This window comes from Agelaius phoeniceus, chromosome 3 (genome assembly GCF_051311805.1).
Source record: "Agelaius phoeniceus isolate bAgePho1 chromosome 3, bAgePho1.hap1, whole genome shotgun sequence".
NCBI lineage: Eukaryota > Metazoa > Chordata > Aves > Passeriformes > Icteridae > Agelaius > Agelaius phoeniceus.
The window spans coordinates 65,062,266-65,081,881 of record NC_135267.1 but is presented as its reverse complement, the minus strand read 5'-3'; the positions used below and the strand labels follow the sequence as shown (position 1 = coordinate 65,081,881).

The window sequence follows — 19,616 nt, the reverse complement described above, 5'->3', positions numbered from 1 at the left end:
AGAAAGCGTGGAAAGCAACCAAGTGAAATAGAGGAGTGGGTAAAACATCAGAGCAAGAAACAGGGACAGGAGCTGGGGAGAGCCTGGAAAACCTCTCTGTGTAAGAACCTCTTCTGATGCATTGTCACCTGTGGCCAGACCTGATTGCTAGTTGTGCTTCTCCAGCACCTGGCCAGAAAAGCTTAGCTGTTTTGATTCTGCCATGTGACTCATTTCCTTTCCAAAAAAATTAAAGTAAATACGGTGAAGCCTGTGCCGTGAACTAACTCATGTGTTATCTCTATTCAGAGTTACTTGCTATGTCGCGCTTGTGATAAACAACAAAGGCACACATGAACCACGGTCCCATTCTTCCACCCATCAGAAATCCTTTGCAACACACCCAAGCACTTTCATTTCAAAGAATACTCCTCTCAGCCTTTTTCCAATAAAGTGGTTTTTAAAGGAAAAAAATGCTCTGAGCTTCACTCTGAAAATACGTGCTCCCTCAGAAAGTAAAATACGTGAACTAAAAACTCTGATTAAAGAAGAAACACGGGAGTTACAGTGTGCCCTCATTTCAAAGGGCCTCCAGCTGACTGAGGAGGAAGAGGGCTGAGCAAGAAATGCTTCAAAAACCAAACCTTTATTTTACTGTCAACTTTTTCCATCTCTTCTACTAAGAGCTTTATCAAATGCTAACTCGGATTGGTGCTACCAGCTCCAAAACACTCTGCACTACTGTGTACGTTTTAAAAAGAAGAGAGAAGCAGCAGCAGCCCCTGACTTCCAGGTGCACAGGGACCAGCCCTGCAGGACACCGGGAGTGCCCCAGGTTCGCAGTTCCCGTTTACTTTTGTTTTTCTTGCTCATTTCAAACTGAGGAATCCAGCCAATCTCTGTGCTCGCTACTGTGTGGAAGCTCGGGTTTGCAGCCAAGGCAGATTAGCCACTTTGCTGGTGAAATACCACGCAACACATGCTGCCTTGTGCCTGTCACCCAGCAGCCTCGTGGGAATGCAATCTGAGCCTGGAGGAGCAATGGAGTGGCAAGAGGTTTAAAAACACAGGAGGAAACACAGCTCAGAAAGAAGAGCAATACCTTCATTTCCAGCTTCTGTTATTAACACTCCTGTCTTTACATGTACAGTTAGGAGATGGAGAGCCTGTGATTTATCAGACTTACTTTTTTTTACCAGCTTACCTAAGCAAGAACTGGAGGGAAAACTATTCTGATAGCTGAAAAACTATTAAAATTTCATCTAGCTTAAAATAGTCTGCTTTTCTATGTAACACTTGCTATGTCTGTGCCTCTCATTTCTTTCTAGTTTGTGTTAATTTAGTGATGTAGTTAATTTGAGCAACAAAGACAATATGGTTTTGAGCCCTCAGTTTTACAAAGGCTGGCAAGCAGTAATGCAACAGAGCAGTGGAATAAATTAATTCAAGAACACAAGTGGCCATTTATCACACACAGTTTTGCCTTTGAACACAAACCTAAGATGAGCACTCGGCCAGGTATGGATTCTCAAACTCTTCCAACACCGTGCAAGCCTGACTCGCAGCCCAGGGTAAAAGACTTGCAGCTGTGACAAGTTTCTCCTGCCCCCAAATACATAACCCCACACTCCCTTCAACCCCACAATCCCTGTCAGTCTGGCAGAGGATCCTGGTGAGACAGAAATGCACAGTTAGATTTATGACCCAGGCAGATTTTACAAGTTGAGTCAAATTGTTCCCTGCAAAGAGGAAATAAGCCCTGCATTATCTACACCTCCCCACACCTTCCCTTCCAAAGTGACATATTGTCATCTCCTCTATAGGCAGGCAGGGAGGCTTTCATAGCTTGCTGCCCAATTACAGGAGGAATTCTCCCTCCCCCTCCAGCCGGTACAATGGGTTCTTTATGTAAATCACTCAGAAAAATTAATACACCATTAATCCATCAGTAAAGCTTCATTTCCCATCTCTGCCCTGCAGCATGAGCACAGGCTAAGGAAGGCAGCACAAGAAACTTTATGGAAGTTACATAGAAGCCAGCAGCAGGGCTCAATGGTTCTTCTGATCCATGCAAGATCCCATCCCACAGGCGTTAGAAGCTAATCTGGCACCGCTGTACAATATCAATATACCAACAGTCAAAAGTAAAAATTACTGGTTGCAAATGCAAACTCCCTTTTTAGAAGTTTTTCAGTAGTGAAGTAGGTTAAAAAACAACCTTCAAAGCACAGATTAAAGTTGTGTCCTAGCATGCAGGGAGCAAAGCACAAGCATATACATCCTGTGTTAGTGTTCCTGCATACAAACCATTTACTAAAGCCACAATCTGTCCTGACACAGAAGTGGAATTCTGGTCAAACAGCTATTAACGGCTCCGAGAAATGAAAAGAAATAAAAGGCCCTTTGAAGATCAAATGCCCTTCGAGAGCCTGCTTGCTTTTACAAAAGTGACCTTACAGCACAACAGACTCAACCTTACACTTTCTATTAACTAACTACTGCTCTGGCAGCACTAGAGAAATTACAACCAAATCACTCACTTTACTGAGTATTTTCAACCTTGCGTGCACACACGCTCCACTGCCTGCCAGCCAAATACTGGTCCTGCTCACTAACTCACATGAGAAAACTTCTGAAATTTGTTTTGATTTATGGCAAATATGAGGTAATTGTTTACTTAGTGATCTGACAAACTTCATTCAAAAACAGAACACAAAAAAATAAAAGTACTTTTTAGAAGTCCAGGTCTGAATATTTCAAGGGTTCAGTCAGAGCTGCTTATCTCGTATCCTAGATGTCCCCTCCTCTCTATGGAGCAATTCCCATCGCTTTCTCATCATCTCTTTTATTTTGCATCTGGGACCTCTTCTCAGTCTGCCCTCATAAAACAAAATACACTTCAATTTTTCCCAGCAGGACCATGAGGCAATCATCCAAGAAAAGCCACCCAGTCGTTTAGAAGTGGAGTCTTAAATCACTTTTGGTTCCATATTTTGAAGAGAGATTCTAGCTGCACCTGCCCAAAGACTCTGGCACCAATGACTACTGGCTACAAGAAGCATAAACAAAACTTACCTATATCCCACACAATCAGCACCCAGATGGAAAATTAAAGCTTTTTCCTGTTAATTACTATAAGCTTTCACAGATTTAACCCTCCAATAAACTTGGCAAGGCAGTGCTGCACCTCAGCTTTTGTGCTGCCCTCCTCCTCCTCCTCCTCCTCCTCCCCACCTGCGGCTCCTGGCCCCGGGTGGGACGCGAGCAGCTGGACAGAGCCGCATGGAGCAGGGCTGGCACTTGGGCAGCAACCGCAAGGGTTAAAGAGAAAGCGAGTCACCTTTCCTCTGCTGGCTCCGGTAGGTCCAGGTCTCGTCGTCCTCGTCTACCTGCTGCACGCACATGGAGGAGAGCTCCCCATCGCTGCGAAACAATCTCTTTGTCTGCCTTGACAAGGACGAGAAATTTATCCAGCTGACAGCACGCGAGAGGGAGCCTGGGTTTTGTTTGAGTTTGAAAGATCTCGAAACACACTCCTTTTTCATTTTCTTTCAAGCCAGCCACTGGCGTCGGTTCCAAAGAGACCTCTCTGAAATTGTTCCCGTCCCCTTTTCTCAGCGGTTTTCGCGGGAGGCTGAACCAACTCAATCCGACTTCAGTCCAGGCTTCTCCTCGCTGCCTTTAGACCAGCACCAGTATGGAGGTAGGTGGCTGTGCCAGCGCAGCTCCCCCGAAGCTGTTTTGATACAGCACTTAGGGAGCTGCCAAAGAAAACAAAGGGGAGAAAAGCAGCAGAAAGTGGCACCTTGCAGCAGCTCAGCCGAGCATGTAAGGGCTGAGCAGAGCATAGCACCGAGGCAAGTGTTTTCCCCATTCTCCACTCAACAGCAAAAACTGTAGCTCCACTCTTCTCGCTGGCATCGCTGCCCAGGAGCGTGCAGGCAATCCCGTCCCCTCTTCGGGCTCATCAGGAGCAGCCCACGAGGAGGAAGAGCAGGCAGAGATCACGCCTTGGCATGGCTCTGCTCACGAGGGACAATAAAGCGACTGCACTTCTGCCGCCTCGTTCCGGCTGCCCTGCTCTCCTAGAGAAAAGCCTGGTGAAGGAGCTCCAGGAAGGCTCTTCTAACAATAAAACCGACTGCGTGGCTATCGCTTAGGATTAGAGTGAAATATGATAGGCTCGCTCTCCTAAAAGCAAAACTCCTCCTTTCCTCAGCCAGCTCAGCGGCAGCACAAACTTCTGAACTCTGCGTGCAGAAATAGGAAAGCACTTGCGCACCTCTGCGGACTTGGAGAGGGGGGAAATAAAATCCTGGAGCTTTTCCACACCAAAAGCATCCTGACCAGTGTGCTGAAAACGTTAGTGCCCCCGTAACTGGTGGTACATTTGAAAAGAAACTAAATAAAAGTGCAGAGACATAAACAAAATCTGAGCAGATATTTAGCGATCGGGCTCTCACTGGGGTCACTACAGCTCATAAAACGGGTTTTGCTCCCAGCTGTTACGTTCTGCGGCCTTCTCTTTAAACTAGCAGCTAGGAAAAGCACTCCACAGTGTGAAAATTTTAAAAAGTCAGGCACTACTGAAAGCTGCAGTGCTTGCCCTGCATGCCAATACCAGTGCTGCTCCCAGAAGGGAATAAGCCTGCAAAATGGAGGGGCAAAGGGAGCATTTTAAAGCAGACAGGAGTTGGTTATACCAAGGCACTCCAATACCCAAGGGTTTTGCTGGAATTGGTCACCAAGATAAAAGTTGACAAAAAACCCCCACAAGCTTCTATCTTGCAGCAAAAAAAAAAAAAAAAAAAAAAAAAAAAAAAAAAAAAAAAAAAAAAAAAAAAAAAAAAAAAAAAGTTGAATGTGAGAGATAGCCACTGAGGTCAGCTCAGTGAATCCTCAAGGAGATGGTGGTAGAGAGGAATCTGGAGGAGAAGGGGGCGCGAAGATGAAAAAGAACACAAACCCAAACCCTTTATCTGAAGAACAAACATTAATGTCTTAACGTCCTAACGGCTGCAGATGATGTTATCGAAAGGACAAGGATCGTAAGAAAAGAAGGGTGAAGTGTTCAGGCTCCCGAGCTGCCAGTCAGATTTACACTATTGCAGAACACGCCCCAACCCCTTGGCAGATGCTACCGCAGCCCTCTGGATTGTGCTGCACAGCCTCTTCAAAACCATTAAAAACAAAGGCTCTGGCTTTTTCTGAAACTTATGGCTCTCTGACTCATAATAAGAGGATAAGGTTTAACCCACTAACTGGGAGGCAAAAAGCTAAGTACTGTATCAGATTACCCTATGAATCAACCAGGCACACCAAAGTGACCTTTGGCTCCCACTAACACAGCACAATGGGTCGGCCAACTGTCTTCTGTAAATAATTTAATAGGCTGCATTTAAACTGACCTCACTCCAACAAGGTAATGCATATGTACATACACAGGTCTCTCCCACCACTTCCAAAGCCAGTGGTGCTGTAGTGGGGCTGTGGAGGGAGGGGGGTGCACGCTGAGTGTGTGCTAAGTGAGTGTGAGTGGGAGCTAACACACTGCTAACACTCGCTTTTCTCACTGTGTCATCAAGTGCTTCTAGTTGGGGCTTTTTTGTCTTTGTTCACAGACACCACTCCCCATCGCCTGATGAGACAAGAGACCTGGGTAGGGTTGGGAGATTTCCTTTGTTTTTCTTCCTTTTGCTTACCAGAAGACTTTAGAATTTGGAGTGAGGTACCCCTAGAGACCCAAGCACTGAAATACCCCTTTTGGAGCAGCTCATGTACAAATAGGCAGGATTTTATATAAAAATCAAAAACCATGCTTAAAGTGAACTTAGTTCTTTTGACAAAAAATAAACATTTGGAATTGCCAGTACTGAAAAGTACAGAGAACTGTAAACTACCCCTAAATTATACAGAGCCAGATGTATAAAAACCCTGGTAGGAACTGCAGAATCAGTCATCTCTGTTCTACTGTACTACTTAAAAACAGAAGATCAGAGGAACCAACAAGAAGGAAACCCTTTCAGGTTAACCCAAAATGCCAGGGTAAATCCCAGAGGCCTGCCTAGAGTCTAGGCAGCAATTTAATTTCAGAAATTTTCCTGACCTGTCTGTACCTCTGCCTTTTTAAAACGGTGCTGAGTCACAACTTGGTGATGCAAGAGCAAAAGCACCGTGACTGACCATAACATTTCCACTGTTACTGTAAACAGAGTAGTGCAATGCTTTGCTCAGGGATTAGTATTATTCGATTTCATTGCAGGAAAAGATCCATTGCTATACACTTCAACACTGTCACTACCACAGAATGCTTCTTATTTCCAGGTGACAAGCTTAATATCAGCATGTATCGTTATACATGTGGATCAAAAATAAATTTCCCAAGATCAAGAGAAAACAGCAATTATCATTTGATAAACAATACATGTTGAGTAACTGTTGCAAGTTAAGTCATTCTTTAATCACTAGCCAAATACAAGGCCACGGAGTTGGAAATCCATCCAGAGGAGAGCAGTAAGGCTGGTGAGGGGCTTGGAAGACAAGCCCTATGAGGAACGACTGAGGGAGCTGGGGGTGTTTAGCCTGCAGAAAAGCAGACTCGGGGGTGACCGTATCACTTTCTACAACTCCCTGAAAGGTGGCTGTAGTCAGGTGGGGGTCGGTCTCTTTCTCCAGGCAGCACCTGACAGAACCAGAGGACACAGTCTCAAGCTGTGCCAAGGGAAATATAGGTTGGATATTAGGAAAAAGTTTTTCACAGAAAGAGTGATAAAGCACTGGAATTGTCTGCCCGGGGAGTTGGTGGAGTCACCATCCCTGGATGTGTTTGAAAACAAGACTGGGTGTGGCACTCAGGGCCAGGGTTTAGTTGAGCTGTTAGGGCTTGGTGATCTTTAAGGTCTTTTCCAACCCGGTGATTCTGTGAAATTTTAGCATCTGAAACACTGTAGAGGCTTAAATTTAATTATATAAAACATTCTACAAAGCCATATGAAAGAGACAAGTACATTTCTAATAAGCTAAGCCAATTTTCCAACCTATTTTCTCCCTTATGAAGATGTCATACAAGTATATAGGCTTCATATTTTCCAGGTTATGTATGTAAAGGTTAAGGCATTATTTTTAGTACATTTTTTAAATACAAATCCATCTCAGTAAAAAACATGAAGGAATCACAGAAGAAGAAACATGGGGCTTGAAGTTGAAAGCTAGACTGGTTCCTTCCCCTGCTCTTTTTTATTTATTTCTTTTTAGAGGTGAACGAGACCATAGTCTCACATACCATCAGGATTTTTACCATGCATCACAATCTGATGGTCTAAGAATTCTCTAAAAGTTGTTAAGCAAACACACGTACATGGTTCACAGCCACTGTGTTCTCCTAATGCCAGAAAAAACAGCAAAAAAAGTTTCACAGAAAAGGTTTCGGTTCAGTGTACAAAATCAACAAAGCAGAAAGACAAAAACCCCAAAATGCCATAGACGTGCTCCGTTTTTGGCTTTTGGCATAATCCCTATGTTAATTAAATTCCTACATTTCCTAATCTATCATTTCTCATGACTCAACGAGACAGTAGCATGGATGATTCACAATTACAGCTTGCTGGGAGAGCTCATGCTCCAACAGCTGAGAGGACACCTCTCTCTCAAGCTTCCTGAGTGTTTTCCTTCAGGTGATAACAACTCATCATCAGCCAGTCATAAAGCCCTTTGGATTAAGCACCGGCAAAAAGCCATTGAAAACACCTTCCCTGCAGTCTCATCCCATCCTTACAAAGATCTTGCTGCAGCCAGCAAAAGGAGAGGGGTGCCCCAGCAGCCCTGGAAATGCCTCCATCCCAGAAACCACCCCAACACCACCAGATAGCTACATATGGTCACCTCCCCAGTGCACTCATCATCTCCAGGCAGATGTGTGGGAATTTCAGTCTATTTAGAAACCTTGTCAACCTGACCTCCATTGGAGGTCTTTATCTAAAACGTGCCTTTTCTTTTACAGGTACCCTATGAAATGCTCACATAGCAAACCCATAAAGTAATCCATATTCCTGCATGAGTTTTTTACAGCAAAGCAGCCACGGAGAGCATTCTGGCATAAGAGGGCCTCAAACTTCCAGTTAAGGTTGTGTCCCTTTTTATGTGCAGGGCACATAAGTGAGAAACTTTTTCCCTCCCACTGTGAATAGACCTGCAAGGGGAAAAAATAGTAAAGAAATGAAGGAACAAAAATGAAGTTACTTGCCCAAGATCACAGAATGGATAAGCAGCAAAGCTAAGAAAAGAAAGTAGGTCTCCTGCCAACCAGCCTTGCAACCTACTTAAGTAGGCCCTGTCTCACACAAAAGCAATGCCTATTAATTGTTTCTATCACAACCCTTACAGAACCTTTGAACGCCATAATTATAAAGAAAAACTTCCTTTTTGTTTGTACCCTTTTGGGTTTGTCAGTTGTTTTTTTGTTGTTGTTTTTTTTTCAATTTAAAAAGAAATACACCATATCCAAACTAAAAGAGGAGGTATTTTTATACTGTAGGACTGCTTCAAAGCAGCCCATCTGCATTTCCAACTTTATTAGATCCACAAGGAAAACAAAAGAAAAAAAAATCAGACTGCAGACAACTATTTTATCCTGCAGAGAATAAACCAGCTTTTGGACAGGTCAGTATGATGTACCTGCCACCAGTCTGTCTTCCTCCTTTCAGCTTCTGTGTTCCGGAAGGATTCACTGCATCAAGGCAATGTTTTCTCTGATTCAACAGCTGCACTTGCTTTGATAGGGAAATTCTGTATAAACAAGGGTACAGTTTCTATAAAGTGCTAGGCTAACCTGGAGCTGGTTCTCCCCTCAACAGCAGCTGTATGTAGGGATAATGATGGCTCTTACTGAGAGAGAGAGAGAGAGAGAGAGAGAGAAATCGAGCAAGGAACACGAACAGTAAAAGCTGGTTGTTAGCCAAAAAGATATTTGTAAGAGGGGTGGACCCAACGTCAGAATTGCCCAGAAAAAAAAATACAGTTCTTCTCTAAAATACTTTGATGCCAAAAGAGCAGGCAAGTTAACTGCACATAGAGACACCCACCTGCTTCAGCCGTATACAAATGCATTCACAAGCTTTTGGCTTTCTTCACCAGCATAATTCCAGAACTGATGCAAACTCCAAATTTCATAGAAAATGTGCTTGCAAGTATGCAAGGAGTAGGGCAATTACTGATGGCAGGAGCAATTTCAGGTACTGAGCTCTGCTAGGTGAGAGTGGGATGGAGGCCCTTAAGGCATTTAAAGACCTGGCGGTGTGACACCCGGGCACATGGTTCAGTGGTGGACGTGGCAGTGCTGGGCCAACAGTTGGACTCAATGATCTTAGAGCTCCTTTCCAACTTAAACAATTCCATTATATTCTGAGGGATACAGGAGCAAAGGGCTTGATCTGCGTTAAGTTTCAGCCTTGCCTACACACGGACGAGCTTTTCCTTCGTGAGGTTTGATGCTGTCATACAGCTTAAGGGGACGAATAACGGGGCTTTGGTGACTTCGGGCGATGTGCAAACATTTGGGTACTGCACGGGCAGCCCTCCTGCCCAGCAGCCGGGACCGAGCCCGGCCGGAGGCGGGCAGCGAGTGCCGGCAGGTGGCAGCAGGGATCCAGCCGGGATCCAGCTGGGATCCGCGCTCCCACCGCCCGAGGGACCTCAGCAGCCACACAGTCACGGTGACACACGGTAGTGACTTATCTTTTAGCAGTTTGCCTGTAGCGAGCTGTTATTATCTCTGCTTGAAACGCAATTAACAATTTTAGTGGTTTTTCATTGGGGCATGACCAGTCACTAATTGAGAGACAGCTCTGCTAAAGGCTCCCTCTCTAACTGTAGTCACACCTCGATTCCTACACACATTCTCCTAGATTGCGGGGCTCTTGCTTTCAAAATCCCCTAACTGTAGGGTCACCTCTTTTCCAAAGCTGAGGCTTGGCCAGGGAAGTGCTCTGCTCACAACTGTTAGCCAACACATCCCAAGTGCTGATAGACTGGGGAGATTAACTATCTTAGTATGGAATTTTTGCGGACAGAGTTTTCTGTCTGAAGGGAAAGGGTTTTTTCCCCCAGGCATTCAGCTGTTCGCTGAATCATCAGAAGTTATCAACAGCAGTTCTGATCAACACGGGAAGTTTGTTCTTAGAGAGGCCGGGAGAGAAACTGGAGAGGTGCTCCAGCAGCATTCAGCACCTCGGCGCTCCTCTGCCCCCCTGCAGTGACCCTGACTCCAGCAGCAGGCACCCGCTCCAAGCCGCCGGCACAGCTGGCATGAAGGATGCTCCGAATGAAAGCACCCTGTGCCTCACAGGGCGGCTCCAACCTCCCAAAAAAGCTGTGTGCTTTTGTGGCATCCTGTATGCACAGGTACTCTTTCCTCTGGAATGCTCCACAATGAACATAAGAGTTTATAAACTCACCTTGCTCTGCTTTAATCTAAATTGTAAGATCAGTTTAGCCTCTCCTGCTACTTGATTCAGCATATTCTGTGTTCATACTAAGGGGCTCAAAACACTTTTAATACCTGACTGCACAGAAACTTTGCAACACACCAGTTACATTTGGAATTTAGAAATAGGAGGCTTTGGTGAAGCACAAGAAACTTCTACAGAATCATCCAAGTTTCCTGTGGAAATGCTGACGGCTGTATTGAAAGTAACTGGAACTCAGTTAAAAACAAACTGTGCAAAAAATTAGTTAACATGTAATTGAAGATTGTTCTGCCAGCAGGAAAGTACCCTAAGACAACTAAATAAATGTCTGTTTCCCACTTCTCTGATTAAGAGGATACCAGGGAAACTGCAGAAGGGATAAGGCTGTTTGCTTTGAGGTGGAAGCCCTCTGCTGGTTAACATAAACTAATTAGCACACTAATCTAAATGTTTTCGTAGATAAGAGAACCACAAAGAACAAGAAAAGAGACAGTGGCTAAAGAAAAAGCAGAGAAGAACCATCAGCATCTCAGAAATCCTTATTCTTAATTTTTTAAACTTTTTTCCTGTTTGTATTTACATACCCTTTGAGTTACAAAATACACACTTTAATAAACCTTATCAGGTCTTTGCAATAATAAAATGCTAAAATGGAACTTTAGAGCCCTGTGAGACACTTGGGCAGACCTGACCATTCCAACACTGAGAACACAGCTCATGAGTGTTATAAACAGGTCTCACTGTTTGATATATGAACCACAGCAAAGTATTTCTTCCTACAGATACAAATGCTGCATGTGCACATCTTTATGTCTCAAATCCTGTATCTTTAAAACACATTTCAATATTACTTCACAGTCAAACCAGCAAAATTATTTACCTTACTTAAACTGTATGTAAGTCTCTTCTAGGAACCAATCTAAGCATGTGCAGTTACTGTAAACCATGCATAAATACTGAGCTCCAGAAGACAGACAAAGGGCTCACATTTGCATGTGTGTGCACAAGTACAGGACTGCAGCAGTGCTTTTTCAGTTTATTGCTGTTTTTACATGCCAGCTAAGCCTGGCACTTGGTAAGTACAAAGGAGTATGTTGCAACTCTAGACAAAATTTGTAAATGAATCTCAACCCCACCACACCTGGAAGAATGCTGCAATCTCCTCTCTTCCTGACAACAGGCCCTAGGTTAAAAGAAACTCATTTCTGGGTGGAGGATGAGCACAAGGAATGTTGCTGACACACAGAGGGTGAGAAGGAAAACACTGAATTTGTGTCTTAGTTACTGTCCTAGTTATATTGAATCCCAATTAAAATAGCTCTGTTAAAAGCTTGATGAAAATGCAAGAGAAAACAAAACTTCTAAAATAATGAACATATGGCCTATGTGTGTGCTCTCTCTGTATGGAGTGCCTGTGCATGTGCTCACTCCATATGTACACATCCACATATTCAGCAGGAGCAGTGTGACCAACAAGAAAAATTTTCTCCCTCCCTGCAATTTCCCCTTCTGCCATATATAGGTCTGAAATCAACTTTGATTTTTATTGGGTTTTTTTTTTCAATCTGAAACACAAATATTTTCCCCTACCAACAGAAGTTCCTAGGTCAAAAAACCCCCTGAGAATACAGAAGAATAGTATGCAGGGTCAATCCTGCAGAGCCCCTAAATAAAACATTTGAGACACAGGAAGTGTTCACTTTCATCAGCTGTGAAAATAAGGTGAGAACAGGAGGTAATATTTAAGTCCAAGTCATCCTCAGTAGAAGAGAAGGCAGGATAAATAAGAACATTCACACAAGCAGCAGGAATAATCTGATGCTACCTCTCAACCACTGGCATGTGAAATAATCAGCCTCAACAAAACAGTTGCTTAGTCACAGTTAAAAAACCCAAGAGTATCAATTCTTAAATCACAGCAGAGAGAAATTAAATCAAGGGTTTGCAATCTTCTGTAATTTGCACCACATCATCTTGTTTATGTATCTAAAGAAAGCTCATCTTCTGGCACTCATTGAAATACAGGGTGGGAAGGGTAGAAAGGGAAAGAGAAGTCACATACTATTGAAATTACAGGTGTAAAAAATGTTTGTTCATCAGATACTAATCTGTTGGGAGCCCAGTGGATGTCTCCCACAATAATAACACCCCGAACCCACTTCTCCCAAGCAAGAGAGTTTAGAAAGCAGACTCACTGCCTTCTCACAGCCAATGCCAACCACCAATCACTATTTCAGGTGGTTTCATCAGGGCAAAAAAGATTCACACCTTGATAGTCATTGTTAAATGAAGTCATCCAGACATTTCACTATTAACCAGTGGACTAAATTACAGGCTTAGTCTTCACTTAGTGCTTTTGCCTGCCCACAAGACAATCTGCTTGTATTACCCTGCCAGCCTGAAAGCAGCTCTAATGTACTCATCACCCAGGTTCTTTAACATCTTCCTTTTCAGATGCTTGGAAACCAAGCATCAATCCTGATATATCCTTCAGCTTGACTTCTCCTATGGCCAAGGCCAAAATATTGCTCCAGTCTACACCATTGTTTTTTTCATCTTTTGGCATAACTGCCAGCTCACATGCTAAATCCAGTATTTCATGAGGTCTGTTACCTTCTCCTTGTCAGGAACAAGGAACATGGCTAGAGCTGGATACCCAAACTTCCACACTTAAACAAAAAGAAGTGGAGCATCAGATCTGCAGGAGAACATGCCCAGGTCCCAGGGTGGCACAGCACCACAGCAATAATATGTCTTTAAATCTTTCAGAAGGTGATTGGTAAGAAAAAGAAGGACCCAAAATGGAAGCCAACCCCTTTCTTACTTTATTTTCTGTGTAAGTAAAGGCCACTAGAGATAACAGGATATGTCATATCAATTTAAATGAAACACCTCCCCCAAAAGAAAATATTCAACTCTATACTGTAAAAGATAGATTTTTTTATTGTAATGAAATCAAAATTAAGATTTAACTGCTGTGTTTTTCATGTAATTCTGCCCGTAAAGTCAAGCCAAAATCAGTTCTCCCCAACGCTACATCACTAAATGCTAATGGCAAACAAATTACATTGTGAAGTAAGAGATATGTATTATTTCACTTGCAATAGACATTCCCTATTTACAGGCATCTGGCAAATTGCCTGCAATAGAAAGAGATGCCATGTAGATATTCCTAAAGAAATAAGAATACAGACACATGGGATTAGATACAAAATAAATTTATGCAGAAATACTCATTATCTAATCATGTACTCTACCCGTCACATACCACATTCTTGTTGTGCAACCAAGTTTATTCACCCAGGGGAATCCACCAAAAATGAGAATGCTTCATATGTATTTATTCATCAAATAAAAATAACAATGGTTTCTAGATGGGAACTACCACCTTCTTTTGATTCACATGCCTCCCATGCTACACCTGTTCTAAACTCATCAAGTTAACAAGATTATCAAGATTGCTTATAGAGCCAATATTTCTCTGGAGTACTTTTTTCCCCCCAACATAGTGAAGTGGAAAATATTCTGGCTCTCTCAGCCAGCTTTGGCATAGAGATAATGCCATGCTCTGTGGTTAACTGCTGGCTCTTCTTCCTCCAAGGCACTGTGAGTCATCTCTGCTTTCCACACTGGTATCTTCCAAACAATTCTGGGTAAAACTCTGCTAGTTCATTCTCACCAAAGACATTGTATGAGAGCACAATTACACAGAAGGGATCACATATTAAACTAGCTTTTTTTAAAGCATTCCATTAAAAAAATGTGCAAGGCAAATATTGCAGTAACTATTAATCAAGTCTAAAATTAAATTAAAACTAGCTTCATGAAAGATGCCTGGCCATTTTCTGGCATTTAAGGCTTTCCCTACAAGCACAAGCACAGTCACAGCAGGATTTGCTACTCTCATCCAATGGCACCTTTTCCCAAGCTTAGACAAACAGATGTGAGAAGACGCTTTCAATCCCTACTTGCAGACAGTATTGTTTTTTCATTATGACAAAGTGTTGCTGAGCTTGGCAGTAGAAACCACCCACTTTCAGGAACTCCCAGTGTAGTTAATATTCCTCTGGTTAACAAAAGATGCCTTGGTCTGAGGCTGTTGCTACAGGCTGTTGTTACAGCACTGCACCCAACTGACCTTAATTTATGAAGGGCTGCTCTGGTTACAGGATCCTGAGTTATTCTGCTTAGTTTAGGGCCAGCAAAATGCAGCAGATTGACAGCTCTAAACATCACTCAGGAGGGGAATGAGTAAATAAATAATATCACATTCTGGCTAAAATATTTGGTACCTGCCAGCATCCTTCAGCAGTGCTTAAAAGACATCTTAAAATTCAGATTGCCAGCTTAGTATCCTACATGTTTTGTCTTAAAAAAAAAAAAAAAAAGTGTGCCACTTTTTAGACACTTAAGAAACTAAATGACAATGCAGTTCCTTAATGGCTCCCAAATTCTGGGTGCTCTGGGGGTCACTGTGAGAATCTCAAAAAAAAAAACCCTTACAACATTCACCAGGAGAGTGCTTGCAGCCTACCCTCCTGGGTATCAATGGGTGTGCCCTGAGGTGAGGGCATTACCTTTTCTCTTGCTCTCAAGTAAGGCCAGGAAGGCAAGCTCCTGTCCTTCCCTTCCCACCTTCTGTGTGCACCTCAGCTGGGCTCATCCTGCACTGTGACACTGCAACCCGGCCTCCCAGAAATGCTGGGACTTCATCTAAATCCCTGCAGCCAGCCAGCTCATGGCCCCAAACCGGACCCAAATCCCTGCAGCCAGCCAGCTCATGGCCCCAAACCAGCTGTGTCAGCACAGCCAAGGACACCCAAACCCGAAGGAGAAGGGTGGACATGAGCACTGAAAGAACAGGAGCTCCTTCTAGGCAGGTTAAACTGCTGTAGCCCCAAGGCTACAACTGTCCAGGAGTTCTGCAAACTCTCCTTTATGTTCTCTGGTGAACAAATTCAGGGTATTGATAAGGAAAAGAAGAAGGTCTGAGCATAGTAATTCCCTGGATGTCTATTCAGCTTGTACTTCAAACTAAAAAATACAAAAAACCAAACCAAACAACCACTTTGATTTTCAAACAGAACTCTTATTTTGGGGGAAAATCTGTTTGGAGTGGTGTTTCTTGGGTGTGGGGTTTCTTTTTAAAAAGTGCTTTATTTTCACTGTGTGTGGGAAAATGATGCCTGAAGTCTTTGGCAGTTTTCAACACAGGAAAAAATAAAAAAATCTCCATAGAGGTGAGGTCAGGGTTGAGCAAAGAGAGCACTCAAAACATTCATGTGAATTATATCACCAAAATAGACTCAAAACACTTCATAAAAATGTGTGGAAAATACATTGAGATGGCAGAAAAGAAATATGGCATCCAGGATCTCCAGAATGTCGTTACTGGATGCAGACTTTCTTTTTTTTAGGTTTGGCAATCAGTTTTGCTATGTTGGAAGTTCCCTCCTATGCTAAGAATTACATCCAAAAGCATCTCAGCAACCAGCCAAGACAGAGATCAAGAGAGGGAAACATTATTATGTTCTCCCCAGTTCAGGGAAGGATGAAGCCAAGGTAAATAATTTGAGAGCCGTCTTCCGAAGTAAACTTTTCTTTTGGTTCATGAGTTATTTCTACATTGTCAGCCAACTATAAACATTACAATTTGTTAGCCCATTGAAATTAAGTGGAAGTGTATTTCCACCTTAATTCCAGAGAAACTTGTTTCCCTTACAAATTTTTTATCTCCAGGCCTCCTTGACAATGCTGTTTCCTGCTACTTGGCTTTCAGCACCGATTTTGCTTTGATTTTTCATGGAAACCTTCAGCTTCAGACCATGCTGTAGAAAACCAGTACAACAAGACAGGGCAGAAGTACATTTCTGTGCTAGAGTGGTAAGCAGGGAGAGAAAAAAAACCAAGAAGACAAGTCAGTCATGTGAGTGAGGGTAGGACAGGCATCCCTGGCATTCCAGCCCTGATGGAAAAGAGATGTCACTGCCTTGCAGCTGAGGTGCTCACACAAGCTCACTCCTGAACAAAAACACAGAACATGCACATGCCCCTACTCAGAAAAACAGGTCAAGATGCACCCTGAAATACCCTCCCTGCCTTCAGCAGCAGGTCAGCTGGGTAGACACTCATCTTTTAGGCACTACCAGCTAGTTTGAAGCTTAGAGAGAGCTGTTGCATTTGCATGTCTTCACTGAGGTTCATGTGCAGTTGTCCTACAGGTTCTGCCTGTAAAACTGGGTCTGCCGTCTCCTTGCAGGGAGGCTGGCCTCCTCCTACCTTCCCTTCTCATCCCACAGCTTCTCCATAATGACTGCTTTCTTCTCCACTCATGGACACTCTTAGTCAGAGCCACAAACAGACACATGAGAAAAGAACTTTACCTTCTTCATCAAACACTCTGTCCAATATCCCTCCCTCTCCTTATGCAACCTCCCAGGATAGTGCAAGTGGGAAACTAAGCCAAGGAAGGCAAGATAGCACAGAGAACCACAGAGCTGCTCTGCATGCAGGGTGTGGGGGAGCAGCATCCATGTGCACCCTTCCCTCAATGCCTTTCACAGCGCTGCCAATTCCTGCAAAATTCAGGGTGAATCACATTTATGCTGCTTCTTCCCACATCCCAGTTCTTGGGAGCCATGTATCTGGGCAAGAGTCACATCTTTTATCTTCAAAGGAAAGTGAAAATTTCTAAATTTAATTTGAGGGATGCAGAAATTCACACAACCTAAACATGATAAAAGTTCAAATCCCAAGAGGTATTAAAAACACTTTTTGTTTCCATATTTCACAATTTTTTGGGGGGTAAGCTCGAGATCTTGAGTGCTTTGCTTAAACCCAGTTCTACAGGTGGGAAAATCTCAGCCAGATTCTCTGCAATGGAAGGAGTTAGAGTGCAGGAATGCAGCTAGAGCAGGATAAGGGATGCTTTTCTGGGGAGGGTGCTGAATGCTTGCATGCAATAATTTTAATTCCTGTCGAGGTAATGTGCCTCATCAGGGTGGATGCAAGATGAAAATACAGGCTTTTCATTATTGGATAATTGGATGCACACCCTTAGCAGTGAAAGTAGTTTGTTAAGTAGTTAATTCATCTCCAAGTAGTGAGAACAAGCATGCTAACAAAAATACTGCAAGGTCCCAAGGGTTAGAAGAGAAGCAAGAACTGAAGCAGCAGCTGTATGAAAGTAAGAAATCTTGCCACATGGCCAAAAAGGGTTTAGCCAGTACAAACCAATAACACATTCTCTTCCCAAAAAAGAAAACAAAGCCAAGAATTAGCACAAGTGGTTAAAATTATTTCACTCAATAACTAATGAAACTTAAAATCTTATCCTACAATGCTTCTTTTACTCAGAGAGTTTACTGAAAACCTGATCTCAATTTTTAAAAAAATTTAATGATTGAGCACACTCAGATTTTATTCAGACTTTAAAAAAAACCCGAAACTTTAAAAAGCTCTCATTCTGAAAAGAGCAATTCCAAAGTTGGGATTTTTTTAAGCACAAAGTAAGCAACATCTGAGATAACTGGAGTGGGACTGTCACTATCAAGTCCACCCCCTCCCTTTCTTTACCCACTCTGTGTAAAATCTCTTTCTCAATCTCACTGAACTGGGTGTGTATAAAGGCGAGCAGGCAGCTCTGGATGGATGCCTCCACCTAGCTATCAATTACTGTCACAAGATTTGTACTTCATCTATTTTCTGCCTCTCCCATTTCATTTTTCCTGCATCAGCAGTAAATTTAGGACAAAAACACAAGACTAAAAATTCAATCACTGCCACCTACCCAAGACAATTCACCAAATAAATGAGCTTACCAATTTTTATATTGCATGATGTGAAAGATTAAACTGTAAGGTCCTATAGAAAAATTTCCTAATTATATTTCCTTATTTTCTTCTAAGAGACAGGTCACTACTGAATTAATAGATCAGCTATCAAAAAAAGCCCCTTTGTTCTCAGAAAAAGCAAGAAGTGAACTAAATTCAGCATTTGACACTTTGTATCTTAAGATGAAACACGCCTACAAATTTTGTCAAGTGACCATTGTTTGCTATACACTGACATTTTCTTTTCTCCCTTCTTAGAGAAAATTAAGCCAATATATTTAGGGGTGAGAAAGAAGCGACATTAATGACTGACTATATAAATCAGGGTACACTGAAAATGTTTTAATTTACATTTAATAAACTCAGCCATTAATTGATAGGTTTGCCTTGAAAACAAGAAGTGTAGCCCAGATAACTTCTCTGTTGTGATCAAATGAACAGACAGCTGGCAAGAGATAAGTAGTGCACAAGAGTCAGTTACTCAAAACAAATCATAATTCCTTTAAACTAAAATAATGTTTTGGAATTAGAACCCAACAATAGTTTAGAATATTTACCAAAAAAAAAAAAATCACATGCTTATGCTATGCAAAGGAAGATGATGATGAGAGTGCTGGACAGCATAGGAGTCTGCTAATAAAGCCTTGAAAGAAAAAAAGATAATCAGCAGAACGAGAGCTGGTGTTTCCATCAGAAGGATGAAGATGATCCCCTGCCCACATGAAAGATGAGACAATTTGGGGACAGAAGAGAGAAGTATTTCCTTCACCCACGTAAGGCATCTGACCTAAAGCTTCATTGCCTTCAAAGATCTTACAAGTTTGGGGAATTTGAACATGGGTTGGGTTTGTTTCGTGAATTTTTTTTTTTTTTTCTGTTTTGGGTAGGGTTTGGTTTTTTTTTATTTTGTTGTTGGTGAGGGGTTTTTGAGAACTCAGCACAGCCTTCATATGAGAAAAAATTAAAAACTTCTTCTTCCAGTTTATTGATCCCTTTTAGTGCTCTGAAACAGAAATCATGACAAAAGAAACACCAGCTACACTCTACTGTCAATCTGTTGGTCCACAGCTGAAGCAGTCTGCTACCATCTCCACTGTTTCTATATTACTGCTTAATTTTCTCTTCTCAACTTATGGCATTTCTGAATCATCAACACAAAAGACCAAAATAGGGTCCTGATCTTGGGAATTGGGAAGTTCTCAGGAAACCTGGGGGTAGTATTAAGGAACAGGAACTTTGGCAAACAAGAGAAAAGACATACAAGGAAAAATAAACTCCATTTAGTAGGATTATATAGTCAAACTGAAAAATGATTTTTTGATCTGATGTATAGCTTGCTGGC

The 19,616-nt window shown here is 42.5% G+C and overlaps 1 protein-coding gene across 9 annotated transcripts in view; it reads right to left on the bottom strand.

The window, feature by feature from the left end:
• NHSL1 (NHS like 1) overlaps positions 1-19,616 on the bottom strand; it is a 176,493-nt gene that overhangs the window by 97,481 nt on the left and 59,396 nt on the right. For 2 of the 9 annotated variants that reach the window (XM_077175475.1, XM_077175476.1), the window contains exon 1: positions 3,320-4,105. The exons of the other annotated variants lie outside the window; for them this stretch is intronic. In XM_077175475.1, coding sequence (XP_077031590.1) covers positions 3,320-3,524 — 205 coding nt within the window. In that variant the 5' untranslated portion in view covers positions 3,525-4,105. Of the gene's footprint in view, positions 1-3,319; positions 4,106-19,616 lie in introns of those variants that run through there. 9 annotated transcript variants of the gene reach the window in all.